This window comes from Macrotis lagotis, chromosome 5 (assembly GCF_037893015.1).
Source record: "Macrotis lagotis isolate mMagLag1 chromosome 5, bilby.v1.9.chrom.fasta, whole genome shotgun sequence".
NCBI lineage: Eukaryota > Metazoa > Chordata > Mammalia > Peramelemorphia > Peramelidae > Macrotis > Macrotis lagotis.
In genome coordinates, this window is record NC_133662.1 from 120427581 (window position 1) to 120454989 (window position 27409).

Here is a 27409-nt window from a genome sequence, read left to right on the forward strand (position 1 = left end):
TTTGGAATAATCCACTTCCTCTATATCCAGATACAGAAACTGGAAAACCACTTCAACTCCTCAGTTCCAGCTGCACACATTATCTCTAGCCTTCCCTCACTCCAGTGAATAAAGACCCATCTGATAAAATTGGACATAGATAATAGGTAGTAGAGCTGTTTAACAGGTCTAGGATAGGGAGCAACAAAGGAAAGGGAAGAAAGAGACCCATGGGGAAGTGTCAGTATGTATTTCTTCCATTATTTTAGACTATAGCTTGTTTAGCTATAGTGGAGGGGATCCCAGTGTAGTGTGGCTCTTGCCAAGTGGAGGGGAGCTCCTCTTCTTCAGCACAGCATTCCCATGACCCTGCAGCTCCACCTTGAACCTTCCCTATTCCTTCCTCTTAGTCCTGGTTCCTTCCCTGGTCCTCTTCCTGCTGGGAGCTGGTTTTAACAGACAGGTCAAGTCGTTCCTGAGAAATTGCTGTGCTCGTAGACAAGGGAAAGAGGAATGCCCCATGGAGCTGTCCCAGCTATGCACTTTGGGATGGTGATGAGTGGTCACTTCTTCTTGCCTGTTGATAGGTACCCATCACCAGGTTCACAACAGTGCTCCTAAGGGGAGGTTTCTCTGAGTGCACAATCAGTGGGAGTCCGTGGGGATACAGGCTGTTGTACCCAGTTCAAGAAGTCAGCTATTCTGAGCAGCTGCCACTGGTGCCCTGTCACAGAGAAGCTGGTACACTCCTGGGGCTTGTGGAGGGAATCAAGTGGAAATTCAAGGTAATGGTTGCTCTTCATTTCAGCTCAATGACAAGAAAATGGAGATGTCCTAGTCACAAAAGCCAGGTTAAGGACAGGGCTGGGAAAGGACTGGAGAGAGGAGATGGAAAGTCAGAAAAGATGAGGCAGGTTGTCTAGAAAGTTTCATCTGGAACATATGAAAGTGACTTAGAATTCTGTGTGCCTCCAAAGAGTCCAACTTAAAGGACAAGTATTTCAGAAAGGCCTAGTATAGAGAGTACTTACTAAAGGTTTACTTAATGAATCAATGATCCCTTTCTCAGACAGAAACATTCCCCCCCTCAGACTTGGTTAGACCTGCTCGGAAATGCAAGTTTCTTGATTTTTTTTTTATGTCTTAGAGTCATTTGTGTTTGTGTCTTATTCCCCTCATTGACTTCAGCTGCAGGAGAGCCCAGTCTCTCTTTACTCTCCTCCTTGTCCTGTCCTTCCCCATGCACCATCAACACTATTGATTCAGTAAGTCTAAATAAATGGTTGATGAATAATTGGAATTTAAGCTCTTTTGCAGGAAAAAAAATAGATGAAAGAATTTTTTTCACTCCTATATAGAATCTTCCAATATACAAAGAATTGATCTCTGTATAGGGCTAGAAGAGCAATCCTAGTGTTCTTCTAACATCTACTTTGTCTGAGATGTAATGTGAGGCCCAAGAAATTTATGTTTTGATCAATAAAATATAAACCAATTAGTTAGTGCAAAGGCATGGAGTCAGAAGAGAGAGTTTTGTGTCAAAAAATAGAAAAGTGCCCTCTCTGGTATAATAAAAACATCGAAAGTGTGAGGCAACTGGAAAGTAAGTGATAGAATATTGGAATTAAAGTTGGATTTAGAGATTATTTATATCAGTGTCCTATCTAAAATGAGGAGGTGATGACCTAGGTCCTAGACAGCAGCAAATCTTAAATAGTCCAACTTCTCTCTTTCAAAAAAAAAAGGAAAGGAAAATAAGACTCAAAGAGGTGGATGAGTTTGACATTTGGTATGAAGTCAGGGTTATCTGGAGTAATTAGGTTTGCTTGGGAGAAAAGTATGGGAGGAGTACCTGAAGGAGTGGATGAGATGATTTTAAATTATCTTCATAAAAAAGTGGGAAGTCTGTACTTCTATGAGAAAGGTGCATCAACATGATTGCTTCTATTCTCTTGGACCTGGGCTGATTTAAAATTCTGCTGGGTTACCATATTAAAAAGCAAATCTCAAAAGTTTCATAATAATTCAATTGCTCTATGTATACATATCAACAGAAAAACCATTTCACACCCCACCCGCATCCTTTCTTGCCATCCTGAGTAAAGTAAACATGCATCTGAGAATACTAGGCAGAGACATTAGCTATTGCCTGCAGTTGTTCTCCAGGTCTAGGTCTAGGAAGAAGAAAGAGAAGGGAGGAAGGAGACCATGGAGATGTTGAAGAAGCTGATCTTCTTTTGTGTTTTAAATCCATTTAAAAAATGCCAGCCTTTATCAGGTACTAGCTTGTTGAGTCTGCTGTCAGGTGTCAGGGAATGGAACTTTACCAACAAATGCTTCCCATGCCCCTGCACCAGGAAGCTAAACCTTCTTCATTCCATCTTCTACCTCATCGTTTCACCCCTGCTGATCCTCTTATTGGGATGTGCATTTAATGAACAGGCTCAGTGGTTCATGATAGGGTACTACACTCCTAGCCAAGTCAAAGATGAGGGCAGTAAAATTGCCTGGAACAGGTACATCAGGAAACTGCGGAGCATCTGGCCCATTCTGGTGGCAACCTTCTTCTGGATCTCTGTAGCATTAATGGAGGGTGATTACTATGAATGTGCATTCAGTGCAAGTCTGTGGGTATCTAGACAGTTATGCCCGGGTCAGGAGACCAATTGTACCCAGCAGCTGCCATTGGTGCCCTGTCAGAAGGAGAAGCCACTGCAGTTTCAGGAGTTCTTCCAGGATCTCAAGGCAATTGTTCAGGTAAAGACTCCTCATGGTTTCATGTCAATGAGAAGAAAGTGGAGAGGTCCTAGAAACCAAAATCAGACTAGAGGGTAGGGTTGGGGGAGGACTGGAGAGAGGAGATGGAAAGACAGAAGAGAGGAAGAAGGAAATTTAGAGAAATTCACCTAACATGCATAAAGGTAAAATAGAAACCTGCACCCTTCCAAGAAGTCCTTGGAAGTCTTAGAAGCCAGTTTGTTTTCTCTGGAAGGCAGCCTGGCCAATAGTAGGTTTGTTGAATGGTCATTGAATGAGCAAAGGGTCTTTTTCTCAAATAGGAAACTGCCCCCTCAGGCTTGGTTTGACCTGCTATCAGATAAAGGTTTCATGGATTATTTTGTGTCTTACAGTCATCTGTGCTTGTGTCTTATTCCCCTTCTAGACTTCACTTTCAGGAGACCCCAGACTCTCTATTCTCCTCCTTGTTCTGTCCTTTCCCAGGCATCATCAGTGCTCGTGATTCAGTAAGTCTGAATACATGGCCCAGGAGTATGGGGAATTTAAGTTCTCTTGCAAAATGAAAGAGATGAAAAAATTACTTTCTCTCATATCTAGAATCTTCCAACATATAGAGATATGATCGCACTAAATGGCAGGAAGAACAATCTTAGGGTTCTTCTATACTGGGCAACCTACCCTGTCTGGGATGCAAAATGAGACCCATTAAATTTATCTGTTCATCAATGGACCATCTTCCAAATAACTTTATTTAAGTGAATTCTATGTATCAGACATTTTATTAAACATGGGGTAAAAAGAGAGGCAAAAAACCATCCCATCCCTCTAGCAGTTCAGTCTAATGCCAGAGATGGCATACGAACATCTATGTATAAAGCATGTGATATACAGGATAATTTGGAAACAAAACATAGAAAACACTGGAATTAAAATGGGTTAGGGCAGGCTTCCAATAAAAGGTAGGTTTTTAGTGGGGACATGAAAGCTTCCCTTTAAGTGAATATGCTTTGGGTTCTTTCCCTAGCGCTTCGACTTTCCTGGAAATATGAATGACTCCCCCAGTAAAAGAAGTCTCCTGTGAATGATGGCAAGGCTGTTCTCTAGCTTCTCTGATTTAATTTAAGAATAATTTATTACACGCTGGCTTTGTGACAGTCACTGTTAAGAGCTAGAGATAAGGAAGAATTTGTCCTGTGGACCTTCCACTATTCAAGGGAGAAACAGTTTTTAAACAAATAAACAGTCTTAGGGGTGGCTAGGTGGCATAGTGGATAAAGCACTGGCCTTGGAGTCAGGAGTACCTGGGCTCAAATCCAGTCTCAGACACTTAATAATTACCTAGCTGTGTGGCCTTGGGCAAGCCACTTAACTCCATTTGCCTTGCAAAAAAACCCTAAAAAAATAAAGTTTTTATACAAATTGTATACAAATAAAAACAAATAATTTTTATACAAAGTTTTGTACAAAATACAAATTTTTATATAAATTTATTTTGTAACAAAATAAATGCCAAGAATTTGGGGTGGGATACCCAATGAGGGAATCCAGAAAGGTGTCTTACAATAAATGATACACATCGTTTTGTTGAAGATCATTGACATTTCAGTGATGTTCCAAGACTTCGTAGAGATTCTATAGTCAGAGATTTCAAATGTCGAATGAGGAAGGAGAACATCCTAGGTACAAGGTGAGAGATAGAAGGCACATTAATTTTTCCATATGGGCTAGAATGAAAACTCTCAGAGGTTGCATTCTGATGTTGTATAAATTATTTGCTGCAGGAGGAGGCCATACCATCTACAGGAATGTAAGACTTCTCTCCTATCTGAGTTGTCTGATGTTAAGTTAGCTGTTAAGTGTGGCCAAAAGTCTCAGCATATTTGTTATACTCAAAGTTGCTTTCCACTGTGAGTTCTTCATCCTTGTGAACAGCAAACTTTTCAGAAAGGATTAATTTTTTATTTCTTTTAAAATTAAATTGTAACTCATTTTGTACTGTCTCTTGCAGATATTGGGTTGCAGCCTGATAGCTCTTGTTTTGTTTGTTGTTGCGATTTCCTGGATCATCACTGCCCGTATATCTTCAGTTAATCATCAATGTTTTGAACGCCAAAAGTTAGATTATCTAAAGGAAAGAGAGATGATGAATAAAGAATCAAAAAATGCTAAGGGGAACAGAATTTCAATTTCATTAATTTCTGATGAGATGTCATTGCTGCCTATATCCAGTTCTGGACTTCAATGTGACAGTATACTACAGGAGTCAGAGAATTAGAAAATGTTATCAGTAAAACTTAACTGTTGGAAATCCTCTTAATTTTTGTAGCTTCACTTGATGGTACCAATACAATTCAAGTAATATAATAATAAATAAACATATATTACAGTATAATGTTATATGTAAAACAGCAAATGCATGTAGAAAATATTTTCTATTTCTGCTTCCTTTTATATAATTACTAATTTTGCCAATAAACAGGCTTGAAATTCTACCATAATTTGGGTGACAGTATCTTTGTTGTTTCATTGAATCATAAAATATGTAAACTGTAAGGGACATGAGAAGCTGTCTACTCTGACTTCTTCATTCATAGGTGGGGAAACTGAAGGCCAGAATTTTTGAAATTTGACTTTAAAATTAAGAAGTTGTGCTACCATGGACAAATCATTTAACTTCACTAAGGTTAGTTTCCTTGACTACAAACTGAAGGAAAACAATACTTGTACTATAAACCACAGAGATTAGACTGGATAGCATTTGAATTCAGTCAATGGACATTGATTAAACACCATGCAAAGCAACTGAGTGACCCAGTGGGTAGAGTACTGGACTCAACTTCCTGCATTTAAACTGTGTCTCAAACTTTCTCCCTGGGATGCCCCAGACAAGTCACTTGACCCTGTAACCCCCCGTCTCTCATATAAAAAGTGACCTGAAAATGGAAATGGCAAAGCATTCCATTCTCTTTGTCTAGAAAATCTCAAATACCATCAGGAAGATTTGGATATTACTGAAAATAACTGAACAACAACAGCAAAATACCATACAACAAAGATAGTGTTAAACACTTGGGAGATCAATAACAGAGGGAAAAAACCTTTTCCTAAAGGAGCTTGCCATTATAATCAAGAATGAGGTATATACAAGGTATGTGTGGAATGGATGACAGAGAAAATAACATGAGCAACAGAGGAGACAGAGAACTGCATCCTACAAACCTGGGGTTTGAGGTGAGTCTTATAGAAATTCAGGAAATAAGAATTGGAAGTGAGGTGAAAAACTATTTTGCTAAAGCGTAGGTGTGACTATGCCCCCATCATACAGACATCCCAACTTAATAAACTCTAGTGCATCCATTCCACTCAAAGGAGATAATCAGCCAATGCAAAAGGCAAGGAGATGGGAGATTGATTCCATGGGGATTGGCAAGTAGGCTGGTGGTAGAATTAATGGAGGATGAGTAAATTAAGATGATTACAAGACTAAGAAGTGGCCACTTTACTGATGGTTTTAAATGCCAAAAAATTGTTATTATTGTTTAATCATCTTGTCATGACTGAATCTTCATGATCTCCTTATGGGGATTTTTTTGGCTGAGATCCTAGAGTTCTTAGTCATTTCTCTCTTCAGTTCAATTTACAAGTGAGGAAATAAGGCGAATTGGGTGAATCAACTTGCCCATGGCCACACAGTCAGTAAGTGTCTGGGGTCAGGTTTGATCTAAAATCTTCCTGAGCACTCTGGTACTCTAGTCATTGTGCCTACTTCTGTCTTCAGTGTCAAATAGTAGCCTTTATTTTGATCTTTGAGATGATAAGAAACCCCTAGAGTTCTTTGATTTAGGCTGTTGGGGTGTGTGTGTGTGTGTGTGTGTGTGTGTGTATGATGGTAGCACTCATACTTCACTTTAGGAAAATCACTTTAGTGGTTCTATGAAAGAAGGAATAAAGGAGAGACAAGAAGTATCAGACAAAGTGATTTTTACTAAATTACTTTCAGTTTTACAGAAGAACAAATAGTCTAGTTTCTTCAATGGTTCTTACTAGTTTTAATCTCATAGAAAAGTAGGTACCCTGTATCTCTATGAAAGAAGGGTCGATATAGAGATTGTTTCTAATATCTTGGGTGTGAATTTAAACAAAATTAAGTTGGATTACCATGTAAGAATGTGAAACTTAAAACTTTTATAATAACTGACTTCCTCTTATGTAGAGGGTCAGTCCCTAGGAGTAATATTCACATATCTTTTTTTCCATCAAAGATATGTATGGATTATTGCTTATTGTATGAATCCATTGGCTCACCAGTGAACCCTGACCTGGAATAATCTGTGGCTCTGGAGGTCATCTAAAAGGTTTTTCTGATAGAGAAGTATGCAAATTTCTAAGAACAAATACTGTAAATTTACCCAGGAAATTGTGAAACTGGGTCTCCTTTAACTGGTCATTCCTGAGATAAGCTTTTGCTATGAAAAGTCTGAGTTTCCAAAAATAAAGTTGGTAGATTTCCACTTCCCAACCTTTAGTGTTTGGATATGTTTTTCTACCCAAACTGACTCTCGGAAATTCATGTACAGACCCACACCAGAGCTATTGCAATCTATAAAATCTTTCTCAGAATGTCAATGAAAGACCCTGTCCAAGAAATACTGGTTATCTGGGGTAGGTATAAAACCAGAACACAAACAGCAGTAGGATATTGAAGGCAAGTGTGATTAAATGAAGTGACATATAAATCAACTTAATTTTCTCTCATTTGGAGAGCACATGAATTATCTTTCAAGGTAATTTCATTGAATAACTCACTTGAATATACAGTCTGATTTGTGTCAGTCAAAAAATATTAAGCTTATATTCTGTAACATACACTCTGCTGAGTGATGGAGACATAAAGAAAGGCAGACAACAATCCCTCTCAACAAAGAAGTTGCAATGTAATGGAAAAAAACAACAAATAAAAAGAAGCTGAAAAGAGATTGTGGGAAAGGTGCCTAGCTCTGGGATATAATGAAGACCTGTAGCCAGGTCGGAGTTCATGAGGTATCAACACCTAATCAGAGGATCCAACAGGAGGACTTTACTATGCACCCCCTCCAACTCCTCCAGTAAGAAGGAAAGGACCCCAGGATCATGGCATACTGAGAAGGAGTGATTTTCAAAGCTGATTCATTCTTACTAGAAGATAATTTGTTGTAGATACCAGTGGTGTACAGAAGATCAGCTGGGTGGGAAATACCACTGTCTGTTTGTGTGTGTGTGTGTGTGTGTGTGTGTGTGTGTGTGTGTGTGTGTGTATGTTGGTGTGGGTGTGGGTGTGTGTGGATGTGGGTTTGGGTGTGGGTGTGTATGTGTGTGTGTGTGTGTGTGTGTGTGTGTGTGTGTGTGTGTGTGTGTGTATGTGGGTTTGGGTGTGGGTGTGGGTGTGGATTTGGAAGTTCTAATTACTTTTAAAGCACACCATGCTTGTAATCTGATTGATTTAGAAGCCAATACAAGACTTCATCATATTGAATTGTGGAAAATAGAGAACTGTCAAACTTATCTGATAAGACTAGAATTAAACACCAAATTTGATCTTCAGGTACAAGACTCAAGTCTTGCATAAATGAAAAGAAAAATATTTGTCAATGAGACTAAATAAACAATTGCCTACATGGGAAGACAACATGTTAACTATTGGGAATTGAATTTCTATTAGAACAGTTAAAAGGAACACAATTATACAGATTATGAGGGTATGAAATTGATCATGCTGTGACATTACTTTAACTTGTGAGGATTACATTTCGACTTGTACAGTTGGAGGAATTATACTTGGATAGAGAGTATGGATATAAATTGATTATGGTGTGATAATGTTTATGGCTCTTAAGAACTGTAATTCTATCAGGATAGTTGAAAAGAGTATCTTTTGAGAGGTATAAAACAAGACAAAAACATATACTAGGAAAAAAGATGACTGAAGACATTAGAGGATAAATAACACCACATGAAGAGGACAAAGGATCTATTAATCATAGAGGGAAAGAAGAGAGTGTGTGAACACTAAGTATATCTTCCTCTCAATAAATTTGATTCAACTCACACCCTATACCAAGATAAGATCAAAATGGATACAGGATTTAAACAATATTATAAAAAATATCATAAACAAACTAGGAGATCAAGGAATAGTTTACTGTCAGATCTATGGAAAGGGAAATAGTTTATGACCAAGGAAGAGTTGGAAACATCATTAAAAACAAACTAGATAAATTCAATTACATTAAATTAAAAAGCTTTTCACAGACAAAACCAAGGTAACCAAGATCAAAAGAAATGTAGTAAATTGGGAAACTATTTTTATAACTAGTATTTCTGACAAAGGACTCATTTCTAAAATATATAGAGAACTGAGTCAAATTTTCAAAAAAACAAGCCATTCCCCAATTGACAAATGGTCAAAGGATATAGTCAAAGGCATTTTACCAATGAGGAAATCAAAGCAATCCATAGTCATATGAAAAATTGCTCTAAATGACTACTTATTAGAGAAATGCAAATTAAAGCATCTCTTAGGTACTACTTCAAACCTCTCAGATTGGTCAATATGACCAGAAAGGACAATGATCAATGCTGGAAGGGATGTGGGAAATCTGGGACATTAATGCATTGTTCCTGGAGCTGTGAACTCATCCAACCTTTCTGGAGACCAATTTGGAACTACGCCCAAAGGGCAACAAAAATGTGCATACCATTTGATCCAGCAATACTACTACTGGGTCTATACCCTAAAGAGGTGATGAAAAAGGGTAAAAACATCACTTGTATAAAAATATTCATAGCAGCCCTGTTTGTGGTGGCAAAGAACTGGAAATTAAGTATGTACATCAGTTGGAGAATGGCTTAATAAATTGTGGGATATGTATGTGATGGAACACTATTGTTCTAATAAAAACCAGGAGGGATGGTAATTCAGGGAAGCCTGGAAGAATTTGCATGAACTGATGCTGAGCGAGATGAACAGAACCAGATGAACATTTTGCACCATAACAGCAACATGAGGGTGATGATAAACCTTAATGGACTTGCTCATTCAAACAGTGCAATAATCAGGCACAATTTGGGGGTATCTGCAATGGAGAATATCATCTGTATCCAGAGAAAGAATTGTGTAATTTGAACAAAGACCAAAGACTATTATCTTTAATGTTTTGTAAAAAGTTATCTTATTATGTAATTTTGCTATCTCTTTATTTTTTTCTTTAAGGATATGATTTCTCTCTCATCACATTCAACTTAAATCAATGTATACCATGGAAACAATGTAAAGACAGACTGCCGTCTGAGAGGGGTGGAGGGGAGGGAAGCAAAATTAGGGGAAAAATTGTAAAATTCAAAATGAATAATTTTTTTAAAAAATTTGGTTAAATGAGAGAATAACATATGTTCCTGATTGGGTTTAGAAATTTATCCTACCTTAAAAGAAAGTAGAAGAGGTATTTTCTACATGTATCTATATTTTTCTATGCATAACATTATACTTTATCATTGTACTAGCATTCCTTCAATTCTACTGTTTGAGACAGAGTTTAAATGCAGGAAGCTGAGTCTTCCTGACTCTAGTACTCTACCCACTGGGAAACCCAGTAGTTGCCTTCCATGGTGTTTAATAAATGTCTATTTACTGAATTCAAATGCTATCCTAACTAGAATCTGTGGTTTATTTACAAATAACGTTTTCATTCAGTTTGTGGTGAAGGAAACTATATCAAAGGAAAATTGATAATTTGCCCATTGTAGCACAGTTCTCAATTTTAAAGTCACATTTCAAACTTCGGGCCCTCAATTTCCCCACTATTAAAATAAAGGAGTCAGAGTAAATAACCTCTAATGTACCTTTCAGCTAACATATCTTATGATTCAATGAAACAGCAAAGATATTACCCCCAAAATTATGGTAGGACTTCAAACCAGTTAATTGACAAAATTGGGCTTTACAAAAAAAGGAAGCAGAAGTAGAAAATATTTCTAGCATTTGAACAAACCTTGTGGGATGCAGCCCAAAGAGTTATTAGGGGCAATTTTATATCTTTAAAGGCTTACATGAATGAAAAAGAGAAAGAAGGGACCAATAAATTGGGCATGCAACTAAAAAAACTAGAAAAAATTTTAAATTCCCAAATAAATGCCAAAATAAAAATTATGAAAATCAAATGATGAAAGGAAGAACTCACCCCCAATGAGGAGGAAATTGATGTGATAATCTGGAGATTTTTGCCTAGCTGTATGCACAAATCTGAAAATATAAATGAAATGGATGAATATTTGCAAAATATAAAGTGCCCAGATTAACAGAAGAGGAAATAAATGGCTTAAGTAACCTTATTTCAAAAAAAAAAAAAAGAAATTGAGTAAGCCATTAATAAACTCTTTAAGAAAACAACTCCAGGGTCAGATAGATTTACAAGTAAATTCTACCAAGCATTTAAAGAACAATTAATTGCAATGCTATATAAAGTATTTGAAAAAAAAGCTGAAGAAAGAGCTCTGCCAAATTCCTTTTATGATACCAACTTGTTATTCATATCTAAACCAGGAAGAGCCAATAGAGCCAAGAGGCCAATTTCCCTGATGAATATTGATGCAAAAATTTTAAATAAAATTTTAGCGAAGAGATTATAGCAAGTAATCATTAGAATAATACACTATGATCATATAGAATTTATACTAGATATTCAGGGATGGTTCAATATTAGGAAAACTATCAGCATAATTGGCCATATCAAAATGAAACAATATTAATAGAAATCATTTGATTATCTCTTTAGATGCTGAAAAAGTTGAGAAAATATTGTACCTGTTTCTCTTGAGAACACTATGGGGCAGCTAGGTGGCACAGTGAATAAAAGCACAGGCCCTGGAGTCAGGAGCACCTGGGTTCAAATCCAGTCTCAGACACTTAATAATCACCTAGCTGTGTGGCCTTGGGCAAGCCACTTAACCCCATTTGCCTTGCAAAAACCTAAAAAGAAAACACTAGAGACCATAGAAAGAAACAGAGTTTTCCTTATAATAATAAGCATTATCTATCCAAAACTATTAGCAAGCATGATATACAATGGGGATAAACTAGAAGCATTCCCAATAATTTCAGGAAGTGAAATAAGAATGTTCATTATCAACCCTATTATTCAATATTGTGTTAGATATGGTAGCTTTAATAAGAAAAAGAAATTGAAGGAATTAGAACAAGCAAGGTAGACACAAACCCTCTCTTTGCAAATAATACGATGGTAAAAGACAGAGGACCCAAGAAAATCAACTAAAAAAACTACTTGAAACAATTAGCAACTTTAGCAAAGTAGCAGGATATAAAATAAACCCATATAAATCATCACTATTTCTATATATTACCAACAAAGTCCAATAGCAAGATATAGAATGAAAATTGCAATTAAAAATTAACTGTTGACAACATAAAATACTTGGGAATCTACTACCAAGAGAAACACAGAAACTATATTACAGAAAACTTCTCACACAAATAAAATCAGATTCAAATAATTGGGCAAATGTTAATTGCTCTTGGATAGCCTGAGATAATGTAATAAAAATGACAATTCTACTAAAACAAATTATTTATTCAATGCCATACCAATCAAACTACCAAAAAACTATTTCTAGAGTTAGAAAAAATAGTAAAAAAAAAAATCCATCTGGAACAACAAAAGGTCAAGAATACCAAAGGAATTAATGGGGGGAAAATGCAGAGGAAGGTGGTCCAGTCATATCAGATCTAAAACTATATTATAAAACAACAGCCAGCAAAACTATCTAATACTAAGAAATAGAGAAGTGGACCAATGAAATAGATTAGTTATAGTAATCTATTGTTTGATAAAGCAAAAGACTCTAGCTTCTGTGATAAGAACTCACTTTTTGACAAAAACTGTTGGACCCTATACCAAAATAAGGTTGAAATGGGTACAGGATTTAGACATAAATGGTGATACCATAAGTCAATTGGGGGACAAGGAATAGTATATCTGTCAGATCTATGGAATTGGGAGAAGTTATTACCAGAGAAGGGATAGAGAACATTATAAATTGCAAAATGTAAACTTCGACTACAAGAATGAAAAAGTTTTTACACAAACAAATCCAAGCAACCAGGATTAGAAAGAATGCAGAAAGTTAGGAAACAACACAGCTAGTGTTTCTGATAAAGGTCTCTTTTCTAAAATATATATATATATATATATATATATATATATATATAGAGAGAGAGAGAGAGAGAGAGAGAGAGAGAACTGAATCAAATTTATAAGAATACAATTGATAAATGGTCAAAGGATATGAACAGGTAGTTTTCAGATGAGGAAATTAAAGCTATCTACACTCATAGGAAAAAATGTTCCAAATAATTATTGATTAGAAAAATGCAAATTAAAACAACTTTGAGGTACCACCTCACACCCATCAAATTAGCTAAAATGACAAAAAAGGAAAATGATCTATGTTGGAGAGGATATGGGAAAACTGGGACACTAATGCACTGATTGTGTGGAATTGTAAATTGATATAACTTTTCTGGAGAGCAATTTGGAACTATGGTCAAAGGGCAATGAAACTGTGTCTCCCCTTTGATCCAGCAATACCACTATTAGTTCTATATCCCCAAAAGATCATAAAAGGGGGAAAGACCCATATGTACAATAATATTGAAAGAATCTCTTTGTTGTGGCAAAGAAGTGAAAATTGAGGGAATTCCAATAAACTGTGGAATGGTTGAACAAGTTCCAGCATATGAATTTTATGGAGCAGTATTATTTTTTTTAGGCTTTTTCAAGGCAAATGGGGTTAAGTGGCTTGCCTAAGGCCACACAGCTAGGTAATTATTATCTGATACTGGATTTGAAGCCAGGTACTCCTGACTCCAGGGCCAGTGCTTTATCCACTGTGCCACCTAGCCACCCTAGTAATATTATTCTGTAAGAAATCATGAGTGGCAGGACTTTAAAAAAACTTGGAAAGATTTACATGAATTAATGCTGTGTGAAGTAAACAGAACCATGAAAACAGTGTATACACTAACAGGAATACTGTGAGATGATTAACTATGATGGAAACAGTTCTTCTCAGCAGTTCAGTGATCAAGGAGAATATTGAGAGACTTGTTTTGGAAAATGCCATCACAACCAGAGGGAAAAACTATGGAGTCTGAATGCAGAACAAAGCATTCAGTGTTCACTTTTCAAATTTCCTCATGCTTTTTTCTTTCTTTCTCTAGATTCCCTACCCCCCCCAGTTCTATTTCCTCTTTCACAACATAGTTATTGTGGAAATACCTTAGAAAGAACTGTACATGTACAACCTTTTTAAGATTGTACACATAGGGGGTGATGTTCAACCTTGATGGACATGCTCGCTCCATCAGTGCGACAACCAGGGGCAATTCTGGGCTGTCTGCAATAGAGAATACCAACTGTAACCAGATAAAGAGCCATGTAGTTTGAACAAATTTCCAGAACTATTCCCTTTAATTTAGGGGAAAAAACAGATATCTTATTGTCTGATCTTGCTATATCTTATACTTTTTGTTTCTTCCTTAAGGATGTGATTTCTCTCTCATCACACTCAATTTGGATCAATGTACAACATGGAAACAAAATAAAGACTGACAGATTGCTTTCTGTGGGGAGGTGGGGGAAGGGAAGTAAAATTAGGAGAAAAATTGTAAAACTCAAGACTCAAATAAAATCTTAAAAAAAAAAGATTGTACATATATAACCCACATAATAAAATTTGTTGCTGCCAGGGGAGAGGAGAGGGAAGGGAAGACTGCAGAAAATGTAGAACTCAAAGTTTTAAAAAAGTGATGTAGAAAATTACCTTTGCATGTAATTGGAAAAATATTTATTCAAAAATGAATTGTAGAGACAAAAATCAGTCAGTGAATGAACATTTAGTAAACATCTACTATGAGCTAGGCACTTTAAATGTTAAAAATGCAAGGAACAGAAAACAGATTTTTTTTTTTGGCTTTCCTTCATCTTTTTCAATATATCATTCCCTGACATTCCTCAAAGAATGATCGCTAATGTCAAAAAATATAGAAAGAATAAAATAGATTCACTGAAACTAATCAGCTCATCAATCAGGCTCCCACAATATTTGCTGTGTTCTACCTTCATAGTCCTCCTGCACCTCTTTACAGAATAGATAGTTCTAAAATCCACAATCTCCTTGTTGTTGTCATTGAAGATGATGATCCTTCTTTCTCTAAGAAGAACAATGATATAAGGAGGGTATTGTCTTGACTTTATAAGTGAATTAGATTTAAGTGAGATAGAACTGTGCAAGGTCATAAAGCTCCATAAAGCTCTCTTCTAGAACCTTCAAAGTCCATTGGAAAGACATAGATAAAGATGACTGATGATGATCCTGGATGCAGTGGAAGATAATAGTCCCCAATGTCTATCAAAAGAGTGCAGGCGGGGGCGGCTAGGTGGTGCAGTGGATAAAGCACCGGCCCTGGAGTCAGGGGTACCTGGGTTCAAATCTGGTCTCAGACACTTAATAATTACCTAGCTGTGTGGCCTTGGGCAAGCCACTTAACCGTGTTTGCCTTGCAAAAAGCTAAAAAAAATGAAGGTGGTAAATTCTCACAGCTTGTCTATAGAGTCAAATGTGATCCTTATAATTTCACAAGATTAATTTCAATTTTTGTTGTCTTTTTCATTTACTTTGTTCCAATTTTATATTGAGCCTAGCATAGGTTACCACTATAAGGCATCTATCCCCAAGGAGGTCAAAGATAAAAAGAAACTAGCAACCTTTTTGTGATAGTTAAAAAAAAAATAGCATAGATGTACATCAATTGGAGAATAACTAAACAAAGCATGTACATGAATGTAAAGAAATACTACTGCTCTCAGAGAAATAATGAATATAAAGAATATTAACTGATGGGAAGCAAGTAGAACCACAAAAATAAGAGGCAAAAAATTGGAACGAAGGAGATATTTGAAGCTCATCTTTCATTTAAGAAAAGGAGCATGGAATGTAATCACAGAAAGGATGAAGCACTGTGTCAGATAGCTGTAGCCTTCTTTTGTAAAGAGCAACATAACTAGTGGGGTGATTTAAATATGGAGATCTTCCATATATATATATATATATATATATATATATATATATATGTATATTTGTGTGTGTGTTTATTGTTTGTGTGTTTGTGTGTGTGTGTGTGTATGTGTGTGTGTGATGCTGACTATTCTTGGTCTCCTGTTTTTAAACCTCTTGAATGACTAGGAAGTTGAAGTGTTAGCTTACTGGACCAATCAAGTTTTGTGGACAGAGTCTTTGCCTTTTAGGTAAAGAAAAAGTCATCTTAACTATGTTGAGGGAACCCAGTAGATATTTCTCCCACTACAAGTGAGATCTTTAGGTCAAAGAGCATTTTAGTCATCTTGTAAGCTTGATTCCATACTGTTTCCCACAATTGTTGTACAAAGTCATAACCACTGCAACAAAGTCATTTTAAACTAAAATTTAGAGATTATAATCAGTGACAAAGTCAGGGTAATTTTCTTTTAGGAATTTGCTGAATCCCCTAGGAATTTTTATATTTTTTTATTCCAGCCACATTTGAAGATTTAGCTCAAATACCACTTTCTTTATGAAGTTGACTGAAATACCCCCCCCTGCAAAAGAATGACCTCTGAGTTCTCTTCAGACCTAATTAAATCTACCCCCTTGAACATGTTGATGGTGAGAACAGAAGTATTTGATCTCATTCCATTTTTTGTTTGTTTTTTGCAAGGCAATGCGGTAAAGTGACTTGCTCAAGGTCGCACAGCTATTCCTAACTCTAGGACCAGTGTTCTATCCACTGTGCCACCTAGGTGCCCTATCTCTTCATTTTCAAGAGATGTAGTCATTGAGATGACTGATGGTATTTCCTTCAAGGAATGAGAATGAGCAGCCTGAACAGCTTAAGTTAAAGTATAAGGTTTTAGTTTACCTCCTAACACATCTCTCTGTAGAAGTTGTGAACATATGTTTCATTAATGATGATGGCTTTTGTAGAAATGAAACAAACCTCCTGAGCCTGGACTTACAAAATAGAGCAATCTGAGAGAGTTCAGAGATTGATTTGGGCTTCCTGGAAAGAAAATTCTCTTTATTCTTCCAATCCTACTACTAGACAACTGACTATCCCAGAGATGGTAGATATGAAGAGGCAATAGTGAAGTAATAAAGGAAATCATCTTGTCTGTAGGAGACATGGAATCACAAGGGCCTAAAAAATGCAAAAGCTGAAGGATGTGACTTAATGGTAAACATTCTTAGACATAGCCTTCTGAAAGGAAAATGAACACTCATATGTTTTCAAAGTTGGAGTGATTATTGCACAATGTGGCAGAACAAATATGGTTCCATCACTTACCATGGAGACTATGCAGGCATTTTTATAAAAAATGGTTTTGACATTTCCTTTTTTTTGAAGTTTTATTTTGCAAGGCAAATGGGGTTAAGTGGCTTGGCCAAGGCCACACAGCTAGGTAGTTATTAAGTGTCTGAGACCTGATTTGAACCCAGGTACTCCTGAGTCCAGGGCTGGTGCTTTATCCACTGCTTCACCTAGCCACCCTGCTTTTGACATTTCAAAAAGCATTTATTTAACCTTTTACTATGAACCAGACACTGTGCCAAGTTTTACAATACAGAAATAAGTGGAAAGTCTCTGCTATAAATGAATTTAAATTCTAATAGAAGATAGCAAAAAAAAAAAAAAAGAAAGCTGAAGCAGAAGTGATAAATAGCAATCAGCAAGTGGGGCATGGTAGAGAAAGTCCAAAGTACATCCTAGAGAAGAAGGAAGACATGACTGGTTTGGTGTACCGTTCTAAAACAGAGACTCTTGGAGGAGCTATCTAATTAGAAGGAGAGACTGAAGGGGTTGAACATATTTCCACTGTGAAAATTGCAGGCTCGAATGAGCTTCCAGGATAAAGAAGTTTATGAACCATATAGAGAAAGTCTAGGTAAAGCAATAAAAAGTCTCCTTCAGGTAAACTGAAATCTTGAGCGAGTTCTATGATCATTGAGAATTATATAGGTTCGTAGAGCAAGGGGGTGTTCATCAGGGGCAAAAATAAATCATTTTGGTGACTTCAAATGTGTTTTGCTCCTTAGGGAGTTAAAACTACTGAGTGGAAATACAAGTTTGTCTAAGTCCCTAGTGAGTTTGGGAAGGAGGGAGTAGGGGGAAGCAGGTGGGGTTGGCTTAAGTGAGACTAACCAGAAATACAAGGAGATTTCTCCTAGACTACTCATAGGTTTCTTTTATTCTGTGTACTTTGCCTTTTCTGTGGGAAAAAATTAAAGTTGTGTGTTTTCATTGGTGCTGATGGACCTACAACAGAAGAGTTCTAAACTCAAGCTATAGTCTGATGTTCACAGGGAAGACCCTGAGAGAGGACAAAATGAGATGAATTCTGAAGTTCCCAGAGGAAACTGATTTAGGGAAGGAGCAAAGAGTGATGCATGAGAATTCTTTAAGATTTTGTTATCTATAAATTTCATATATTTAACCACAGCTTATTTTGTATTGTAGTTATTGATGGTGAGACAATAAGCTCTTTCAGGAAGGGATGCTTTGCTTTAAGCATAATGTACTTCACAGTGCCTACCCAGGGCTCTCCAAAACCCTTAAGGGAATTTAGGGATATCCAATCTCTTTGCCATTGATTTAAGCCCCCATCAATTGTGTTCCTTGAATTTTAGAGGTTCCAAGTGAGGCAGATGATGGTACACTGGTTAGTCACTGAACCTGGAGTCACTAAGACCTGAGTTCATATCCGATTTAAAACACCTACTAATTGTATAATCCTAGGCAAATAACCTTTATTTGCCTCTATTTTCCTCAAATGTACAATGGGGCATAATAATATCACCTACCTCACAATGTTGTGGTTAGACTCAAATGAGAGAACAGTTTTAACAAGCATTAAGCCCACGACCTGAAACATAGTAGCCACCATATAAGTGCTTATTCTATTCCCTTCTCCTATTGCCCAAGTTCATTGAATCACTTAACAATCAGATCAGCTTTTATTTTAACTTCAATTTACTTCAATAAATATAGAAATGTAAAGTTAGAATCACTCTATTTCCCATATCACATCTGTAGGGTAGTCTTTGATTGATCATATAGCCAGAAAGTCAATACCTTAAAAGTGGTGAAACAGAGACATTTGTTAATTTTCTGGGTTTTACTTCTTCCTTCTTAAATTTTTCTGCTTTGGTCAAAAAGTGATGATCACAATTCATCCACAATGCAGTGTAATGAACTGAACCTGTGAGAGTGTGGGAGGGTTTTCTTCTCCGCTCTCTCTTTTACTCAAGATTTCTGAGAAATGGGCATGTTTGTATATGTTTTTTATGTCCCTTTCATTTGTTTTCAGTTTCAAGCAATCCCCACTGGGTCTGAGAGTTCAAGCAGTAGGTTTGAGTCCTGAACAATATATGAGGAAGCCCTGGCACAGAGTATTTGAGTAACTTATCTAGAGTGACACAACTAGTAAGAGGCTAAGGTGATACCTGAGTCCAGATTTTCCTGATTCCAGGTCCAGGGTCTTATTCATTCTAGCTCGCTATCTATAGTCTGAGTCTCATTATGAGAAAAAATGCTCCAGCTATGTTTTAGAAGTCCAGACTTACACTATTTACTTCACTATTTACAAAAGAGAAAGTAAAATTCTGCAAATCTTTAAATAGTCTATTGGGCTTTATCTGCTCTTTGCAAAATTACAAAAAAAAGAGGAAGAAAGAGAAAAAAATCTGCTATCTCTACCTATTACTTGAATTGGGAGGGTAGATTAAGCAAGAAAGAGAGAGAGAGAGAGAGAGAGAGAGAGAGAGAGTAGATAAAAGCAAATAAACCCCCAGATGGGGAGAAAGTGAGCAAAGGAGAGTGAGCAAATAGGGGGTAAGATTGCGTAAACCAGGCATTTAAGTTCCCTAGTCTATGATTTGGTTATCTGTGCTGAGGAAAAGAGATCAAGATCTCTTCTTGGCACTGTCCAGGACTCCTGTAGCAACATCTGAATTTGATCTAATTTATGCTTAGCCTTTCATTTAATGAGGCAGCTAGATGGAGAGAATGGTGAGACCAGAGTCAGAAAAATCTGAGTTCAAATTTGACCTCAGACATTTAATAAAGGTGTGACCCTGGATGAGACATTTGACCTCTGTCTGCCTCAGTTGCCTCACCTTTAAAAAGGAGGTGATAATAATGGTTCCTGTCTCAAGGGTTGTAGTAAACAGCAACTGAGAGAATATTTCCAAAGCACTTAACACCCTGCCTAGCTAATAGTAGATGCTTAATTAAGGCTTCCCTCCTTGATCCTACTGAAAGAGGGTTCTCCTTGTTGAGGGAATAAATCTACCGCTAGAAGTTCTGGCTGGTGGGTGAACGGAGCAAAGAGTGAAATTTCCTTTTCCTTCCTCCCCACCCCCAGCCTTGGGGTGATTTCATTCCACAACTGCTTTGGGCTCTGACTTCCTCCTGCCCTAGAAGTGTGGGGTACCTTACTTTTACATAAGGGTACAAGGGGTGTGGCTGACTCTGACACTCTTTAGATATTTCCTGTGTAATGGGCTAAAGTTTTATAATTCTCTCAGTGGATTAAGAATTATTTCCATAGCTTGTGGATTAAAAACAAATAAACAAACAACACCTGCTCAATATTTTATAATCTTTCATTCTTTGTTTTGGGGTTCTAAGAAAACTCCTTAATGACTTTATAACTTTCAGCCACTTAATTATTTACTGGCCCCAGCAAATCAGCCATAGGGGATTTGAAGCAAGACAGTCAATCCAGAGGGCCAGCTGGGTCCTAGTTTATAAAGTGCTGGAAGACTCATCTTCTTGAGTTCAATTTTGACTTGAGACAATTACTAGTTGTGTGACCCTGAGCAGGCCACTTTATCCTATTTGTCTCAGTTTTCTTATCTGTAAATACCCTGGAAAAAGAAATGGGAAACCAGATCAGTAATTTTATCAAGAAAACCCCAAATGGGGTCACAAAGTGTTGGACATGACTGAAAATGGTTGATTAATTGAGGAGAGCAAGAGATTGAAACACATGGAAAGGGTCTTTTCATTCTTTACCCTCCAACATTCTATGGATGGTTATGTTCTACTCAAAAAAATTATACACTTGAATGAAGCTTCTCCCACTAGGCAGTCAGAATTGACTTAACAAATTAGAAGCTTCTCAAGAAGTTGCTACCAAAGCTTTATGACATTAATTTCTGAAGGACCTTGTGATCAGGAGAAGAAACACAAAAGTAAGCACTTGAGACAAGATCTCAGGTTCACCTATACAAGCACACATTCTTGCTATCCTGTACTTGACTTAAAGCTGCTGGTACTGTTGCATGGGAGTAGGTGAATGAGTGCATGCAGAAATTCTCTATCCACCTTCTTGGAAATCCAAGGGAAAGGATACCTGAGTCAAGGGTATGCTGGAGCCATCTCTGATTGACAAGCCCACAATTACAGTTTTAAATTGAACATCTATACCTCAAAAGCTACAAATCATAGCTTGATTTACTTTTTTATTGCTTAGACTTAAGAAAGTGATGCCAAAAATGTTAATAATGCATATTAAAATTTAAATCATGTAATTTATTTTTGGAGAGTTGGTTCCTATTCATTCTCCAACACATTCCTGAACTAATCCAACCTTTCTGGAGAGAATTTGGAATTATGCCCATGCCCAAAGGGCAATAAAAATGTGTATATCCTTTGATCCAGCATCACCACTACTGGGTCTATGCCCTGAAGAGATCATGAAAAAGTGTAAAAACATCACTTGTACAAAAATATTCATAGTTGCCCAGTTTGTGGTGGCAAAGAATTGGATACTGAGTGAATGTCCATCAACTGGAGAATGGCTGAACAAACTCTGGTATGTGTATGTTATGGAAAACTATTGTTCTATTAAAAACAAGGAGGGGGGTGGCTAGGTGGCACAGTGGAAAAGAACACTGGCCGGCCCTGGAGTCAGGACTACCTGAGTTCAAATCTGGCCTCAGACACTTACTAATTACCTAGCTGTGTGGCCTTGGGCAAGCCACTTAATCCCATTTGCCTTGCAAAAAAAACTAAAAACAACAAACAAACAAACAAACAAAACCAAGGAGGATGGAATATCAGAGAAGCTTGGAAAAGCTTGCATGAATTGATGCTGAGTGAGATGAACCAGAAGAACACTATGCATCCTAACAACAACATGGGAGTGATGATCAACCTTAATGGACTTACTCATTCCATCAGTTCAATAATAAGGGACAATTTTAGGGTATCTGTGATGGAGAATACCATCTCTATCCAGAGAAAGAACTGTGGAGTTGAAATAAAGACCAATGATCATTACCTTCATTTTTTTTAAAAAAAGGTGTCTTGTGTATTACCTAATTTTGCTATCTCTAATTTTATATCTTCCTCAAAGATATACTTTTTCTTTCACCACATTCAATTTGGATCATTGTATAACATGGAAACAATGTAAGATTACATAGACTGCCTTCCATGGGGGAGGAGGGAGGGAAGGAAGGGTGGAGGAAAAATTTTAAAATTAAAAACTTTACAAAAATGATAGGTAGAAAATACTATTGTATGTAATTTGAAAACAAACAAAATATCTATATAATAAAACACACACACACACACACACACAATAACATACCTTTCTGAGACCCAAAGTGACAGGCTTAGGAAAAAGAACCACATTTAAAGTCAAGTCTTTCCTTTCCTTTTAGAGTTTACAAAACAGATGACTCTGGGTCACTTAATCACTTTATCTGTTTTTTTTAAAACATTTTTAATTTTTTTCCAATTACACATAAAGACAATTTTTAACATTCATGCCAATCATATTCTTTTTCCCTAATTTTATTGCTGTCATTTATTATTGTTATTATTCTGTACATATATAAAAATATATATAAAATAATATATATATTTTTATTAACTTTACATCATATAAGAAGCAAATGGCAAACTCATTAATCCAAGTGTTTAATGCTTGCATTTAGATGAACTCCAAAGATTTTGAATTTTCATCTCTACTAAATGAGATAAAATAATAAATATCAGTGTATGAACTTCCACTTGAATACTATTGTGCCTGAATTCAGTTGAAGCATATGTTTTTAGAATATTCTTAAGGAGTTGGGCTGACAAATGAGCAATTGAGACACTAAGACAGAGTACAAGTACAAGATTTTTTTAGTTATATGGTCCTTTTTGTGCCTCTCATAAAATAATATCATAATATCCCAATATAAATTGGTGAAAGCTGAATATGACCAATGTATTCTGATATTAATGCTCAATGATTCATTTAAGGAGAAAGATTATTTTTAAGTTCTATGTATCTTTTAGGAAACTTATGAAGTTTAAGGACTTCAAGCCAAATTGATCATTTCTTGAGCAGTTTATAGTATGTAAATTTCTAAATGACTGTTTTGTCATGGAATAGATTGAGTATGATGAATATAAGATGAGTCTGATAATCATTACAATCATAAAATAAGATCATCAATTTAGATTATGCCATCATTGAAACAGTATCCATTTCTATAGAAATTCATAGAACTGAATGAGTAGGTCTGGCAGAGCAAAGCACGATATAGATCAGTGGACCAAATCAGGAAAACCTACTTCAAATCCTAGCTCTTAAAAGCTATGTGACTTGGGCAACTCAAAATTTGTGAATCTCAGTTTTCCCTAATTTATAATTGGAACAATTAATAAATATGACAATTGTTATTTTATCATGTATTTTACAGAATCATTGTTAGATAGGAGATAAACTATATATTTAGGTCTTAGAAAACCTTAAAAGCTATATAAAAGTCAGCAACTATTACTATTGTTACTATAACACAATGTCAGGATACCTAAGTAGTCAAATAATAAGATGAATTTTGTTTGCTTTTTTAGGAGATAAAACTATGCAGCAAAGATGTTCAAAACATATCAGAACATCTTTTTTTTGAGTACTTTATTATTTTTTCAACTACATACAATGGTAGTTTTTATCAATCTTTTTTTGCAAGGCTTTGAAGTTTTAAAATTTTTTCTCCCTCCCTCCTTCCCTTCCCTCCTCCCCCCCAACAAAAGGCAATCTGATATAGATTTTACATTTGCAACCATGCTAAACATAGATCGAAATTGAATGTGTTGTGAGAGTAGAATCAGATCCAAAAGGAAGAAAGAAAGCATCAGAGATAACAGAATTACATAATACATGAGACAACTTTTTAAAATTGAAGGTAATAAACTTTGGTCTTCATTTAAACTCCACATGTCCTCCTCTGGATAAGGTTGGGATTTTCTAACACAAATCCCTTAAAATTGCCTTCAAATATTGTACTGTTGAAATGAACAAGTCTTTCATGGTTGATCATCACCCCATGTTGTTGTTAGTATATATAATGTTCTTCTGTTCTGCTCATTTCACTCAGCATCAATTCATGCAAGTTTTTAAGGTTTTTCTGAAATCCTGTCCCTTATTATTTCTTTTTTTCCCCAAACTCTTAATTTATTTTTTTGTTTTGTTTCTTTTTGTTTTTTGCAAGGTGATGGGGTTAAGTGACTTGTCCAATGTCGCACAGCTAGGCAATTATAACTAAATGTCAGGCCAGATTTGAACTCAGGTCCTCCTGACTCCAGGGCTGGTGCTCTATCCACTGTGCCACCTAGCTGACCCTCCCTAATTATTTTTTTAAAGAACAGTAGTGTCCCATCACATTCATATACCATAATTTGTTTAGTCATTCCCCAGTTGATGAGCATCCCCTCAATTTCCAATTCTTTGCCACTATAAAAAGAGCTGCAATTAATATTTTTTATACATGTGGGATTTTTATCCTTTTTCATGATCTCTTCAGGATATAGTAGTGGTATTACTGGATCAGAGGGAATGTACAATTTTATTGCCTTTAACCTTTTAGGGACCAACATTTGTTTAAAACAATTTTGTTTTTTTAGTCCCCTTTTCATTTTCCTTTTTTTTTTATTTTAGATTTTTGTAAGGCAAATGGGGTTAAGTGGCTTGCCCAAGGCCACACAGCTAGGTAATTATTAAGTGTCTGAGGCAGGATTTGAACCCAGGTACTCCTGACTCCAGGGATGGTGCTCTATCCACTGCACCACCTAGCCACCCCCCCCCCCATTTTCCTTTTTCATGTAACTCTTCAATCATGTATTTGGCAATTGAATTCTCTGTTCAGTTCTAGTCTTTGTGTCAGGAAATTCTGGAAGTCTTGTATTTCATTGAATTTGCATTCATCTTTTTGCCTGACAGTAAATGCTGAATTTTTCAGGGTGGTACATTCTGGATTGTAATCCCAGGTCCTTAGCTCTCTGAAATATGTTATTCCAGTTCTCCTGATCCTTCAATGTTGAGGTTGATAGGTCTTGTGTTAGTCTAATTGTGTTCCCTTTGTATTTGAATTGTTTTCTTTTTTGCTGTTTTCAATATTCTCTCTTTTATTTGAGGGTTCTGGAATTTGGCTATTACAGCCCTTGGAGTTGTTATCCTGGGGGTCTCTTTCTGTAGGAGTTCTGTGGATTATTTTAATTGTATATTGTTATCTTGTTCTGGTAGACTGGGGCAGTTTTCCCATATGGTCATTTGTCTTCCCTAGAAGGTACTTTACATTTTCTTCAATTTTTTTCAGCCTTTTTATTTTGATGGATGGAATCTTGTAGTCTTGTAGATTCATTAGTTTCTAACTGTTCAATTCTAAATTTTAGGATTTTATTTTCTACAATTATCTTCTGTGTTTCCTTTTCTAGTTGGTCATTTTTACTTTTAATGGAATTGATTTCTTTGGTTAATTTGTCACAATTTCCCTGCATGACTTTCATTTCTTTCTTCCATTTTTCTTCTTCTCTTCTTTGGTTTTTAAATTCCTTTTTTGGATCTTCAATGAGCTTGAATCCAATTTATAGACTTTTGATACTTCTCCTTATGAGTGATTTTTCACTGCTTTCTCCTTCAGATATGGTATTGCTGTCATCTTTATCTGTGAAGTAGTTTTCTATAGTCAGAGTTCTTTTAGCTTTTTTGTTCGTTTTTGTTGTTGTAGTTCTGCTCCTGGGGTATATAGAGTATAGCTCCAAGCTTTTATTTTGCTGGTATAGCTCCAAGCTTTTATTTTGCTGGAGCTGGGGTCTGATCCCTGGCTTATTGTTGGCAAAGATGATGCTTATGCAGTCTAGACCTTGCCTTTGCAGAGATTTGTTTCCTCCTTTATGTCCAGGTTCTGACTTAACAGAGAATTGTTCCCAACCCAGTGCTCTCAGGGTTCAGACTTTATTTGAGGTTGAGATCCTCCCTGCTGGCTTGCTATCTAGCTGCTGGGACCTCTGTTATAATTAAGCTGTTGGGACCTAGATTGCCCTGTAGCTAAATGCCTCCTGCTGGCTTTCTCCGATCTCCTGTCTCCTGGACTTTTCTTTCACTTTTCCCCTAAAGAGACAGACCTTCACTGAAGATCTTTCATGATATCTGCAGTTGAAAACTTCTTTGAATCTTCTCTTTTTCTTGGTAGTATCTGTAGTGTGAATGTCAGATTAGGGGTTTCATTTACTTTGGTAGGGAAAGGCTCTGAGAGCAGGTTAGCTTTGCACCACCATCTTGGCTCCACCCAGGAACCAGACCCTTGAAGAGTAGAGTGGTGGAGAGGGACCAGCAACTTGACTTTAATAGCCTTACTAGCTAATCCATTAGCTTTAAGTTGGAAAGCAAGACATAAGGGAGGTGTGTGGTAGGAAAGCAGTTAAAACAGGTGCCTGGGAGACTTGAAACTTTTTGAAAGGAAAATCCCCCTGTATTTAGAAAGAAAGAAAAAATGCTAAATTGAAATTTAAACTGGTTGATTTTGTGGGGCCACTTTTTAATTTCAGCACTTGGGAGGAGTTTGATTTGAAGTTATTGGTGTATATATTTTTTGAAAAAAGAATTTAGTAATATGAGTTATCAGGGAAGATTTTGAAAGGAAAATAGTAAATTTGATCCCTCTGCTCTGATCATGTAGACTAAAACACTATACTCTTCAACCTCCATTCCATTTTTCAAGTTCTTAAGACAAGGTTAATCAAGCTCCTTCATTACCTCATCTCTGAACTGGATTTTTGGGAATCACTCTGAGGATTTTATAGGAGTATGGAAGTTTTGTGGTAATTGGAACTTATTGCATTGGAAGTATGGGGATCTATATATGTTACTGAAAAAATAATGTTATCAAGAGTATTTGTTAATTTCTTTTGGGAAAGAGAAACACTGTCAGGAGAGGAAAAGAATTTTGTGAAAGGCATTTTTGTAGTGGGCTTACTAAATTCTCTAATCTATAAGCTAATTTGTTCTGTTTAACCTACTATTGATCATAGGTAAGAGTATCTAATTTTCTTTTTGAATTGGGATAGTGGTAATAAGATTGGAAAACAGAAACATAAAACCCATCGAGATGACTTTAATGTTAAGGAAACTTTTGTTGTTTTATTTTGTCCTAAGGGAATAAGATGCCAACATGGAAACCTTATATTTAATGTAGATTAATAAATTATATGTTCAATTTTTAAAAAGTCAAGATTGTGAATTTCTTCCTCATGGTAATTGCA

At 36.3% G+C, this 27409-nt stretch overlaps 1 protein-coding gene across 1 annotated transcript; it reads left to right on the top strand.

The window, feature by feature from the left end:
- Positions 1 to 1922: 1922 nt before the first annotated feature.
- Positions 1923 to 5391, top strand: LOC141487845 (calcium homeostasis modulator protein 6-like). The gene is made up of 2 exons (XM_074187412.1): positions 1923 to 2736; positions 4727 to 5391. Exons 1-2 carry the CDS (start codon positions 2188 to 2190, stop codon positions 4991 to 4993), a joined length of 816 nt encoding a protein of 271 aa, XP_074043513.1. The 5' UTR covers positions 1923 to 2187; the 3' UTR covers positions 4994 to 5391.
- Positions 5392 to 27409: the final 22018 nt, after the last annotated feature.

Bases quoted from the DNA above. Each gene is read 5' to 3' on its own strand.
- LOC141487845 (XM_074187412.1), top strand. From the start codon at position 2,188: ATGGAGATGTTGAAGAAGCTGATCTTCTTTTGTGTTTTAAATCCATTT. The intron at 2,737-4,726 runs GTAAAGACTCCT...TGTCTCTTGCAG, and splicing joins ATCTCAAGGCAATTGTTCAG to ATATTGGGTTGCAGCCTGAT.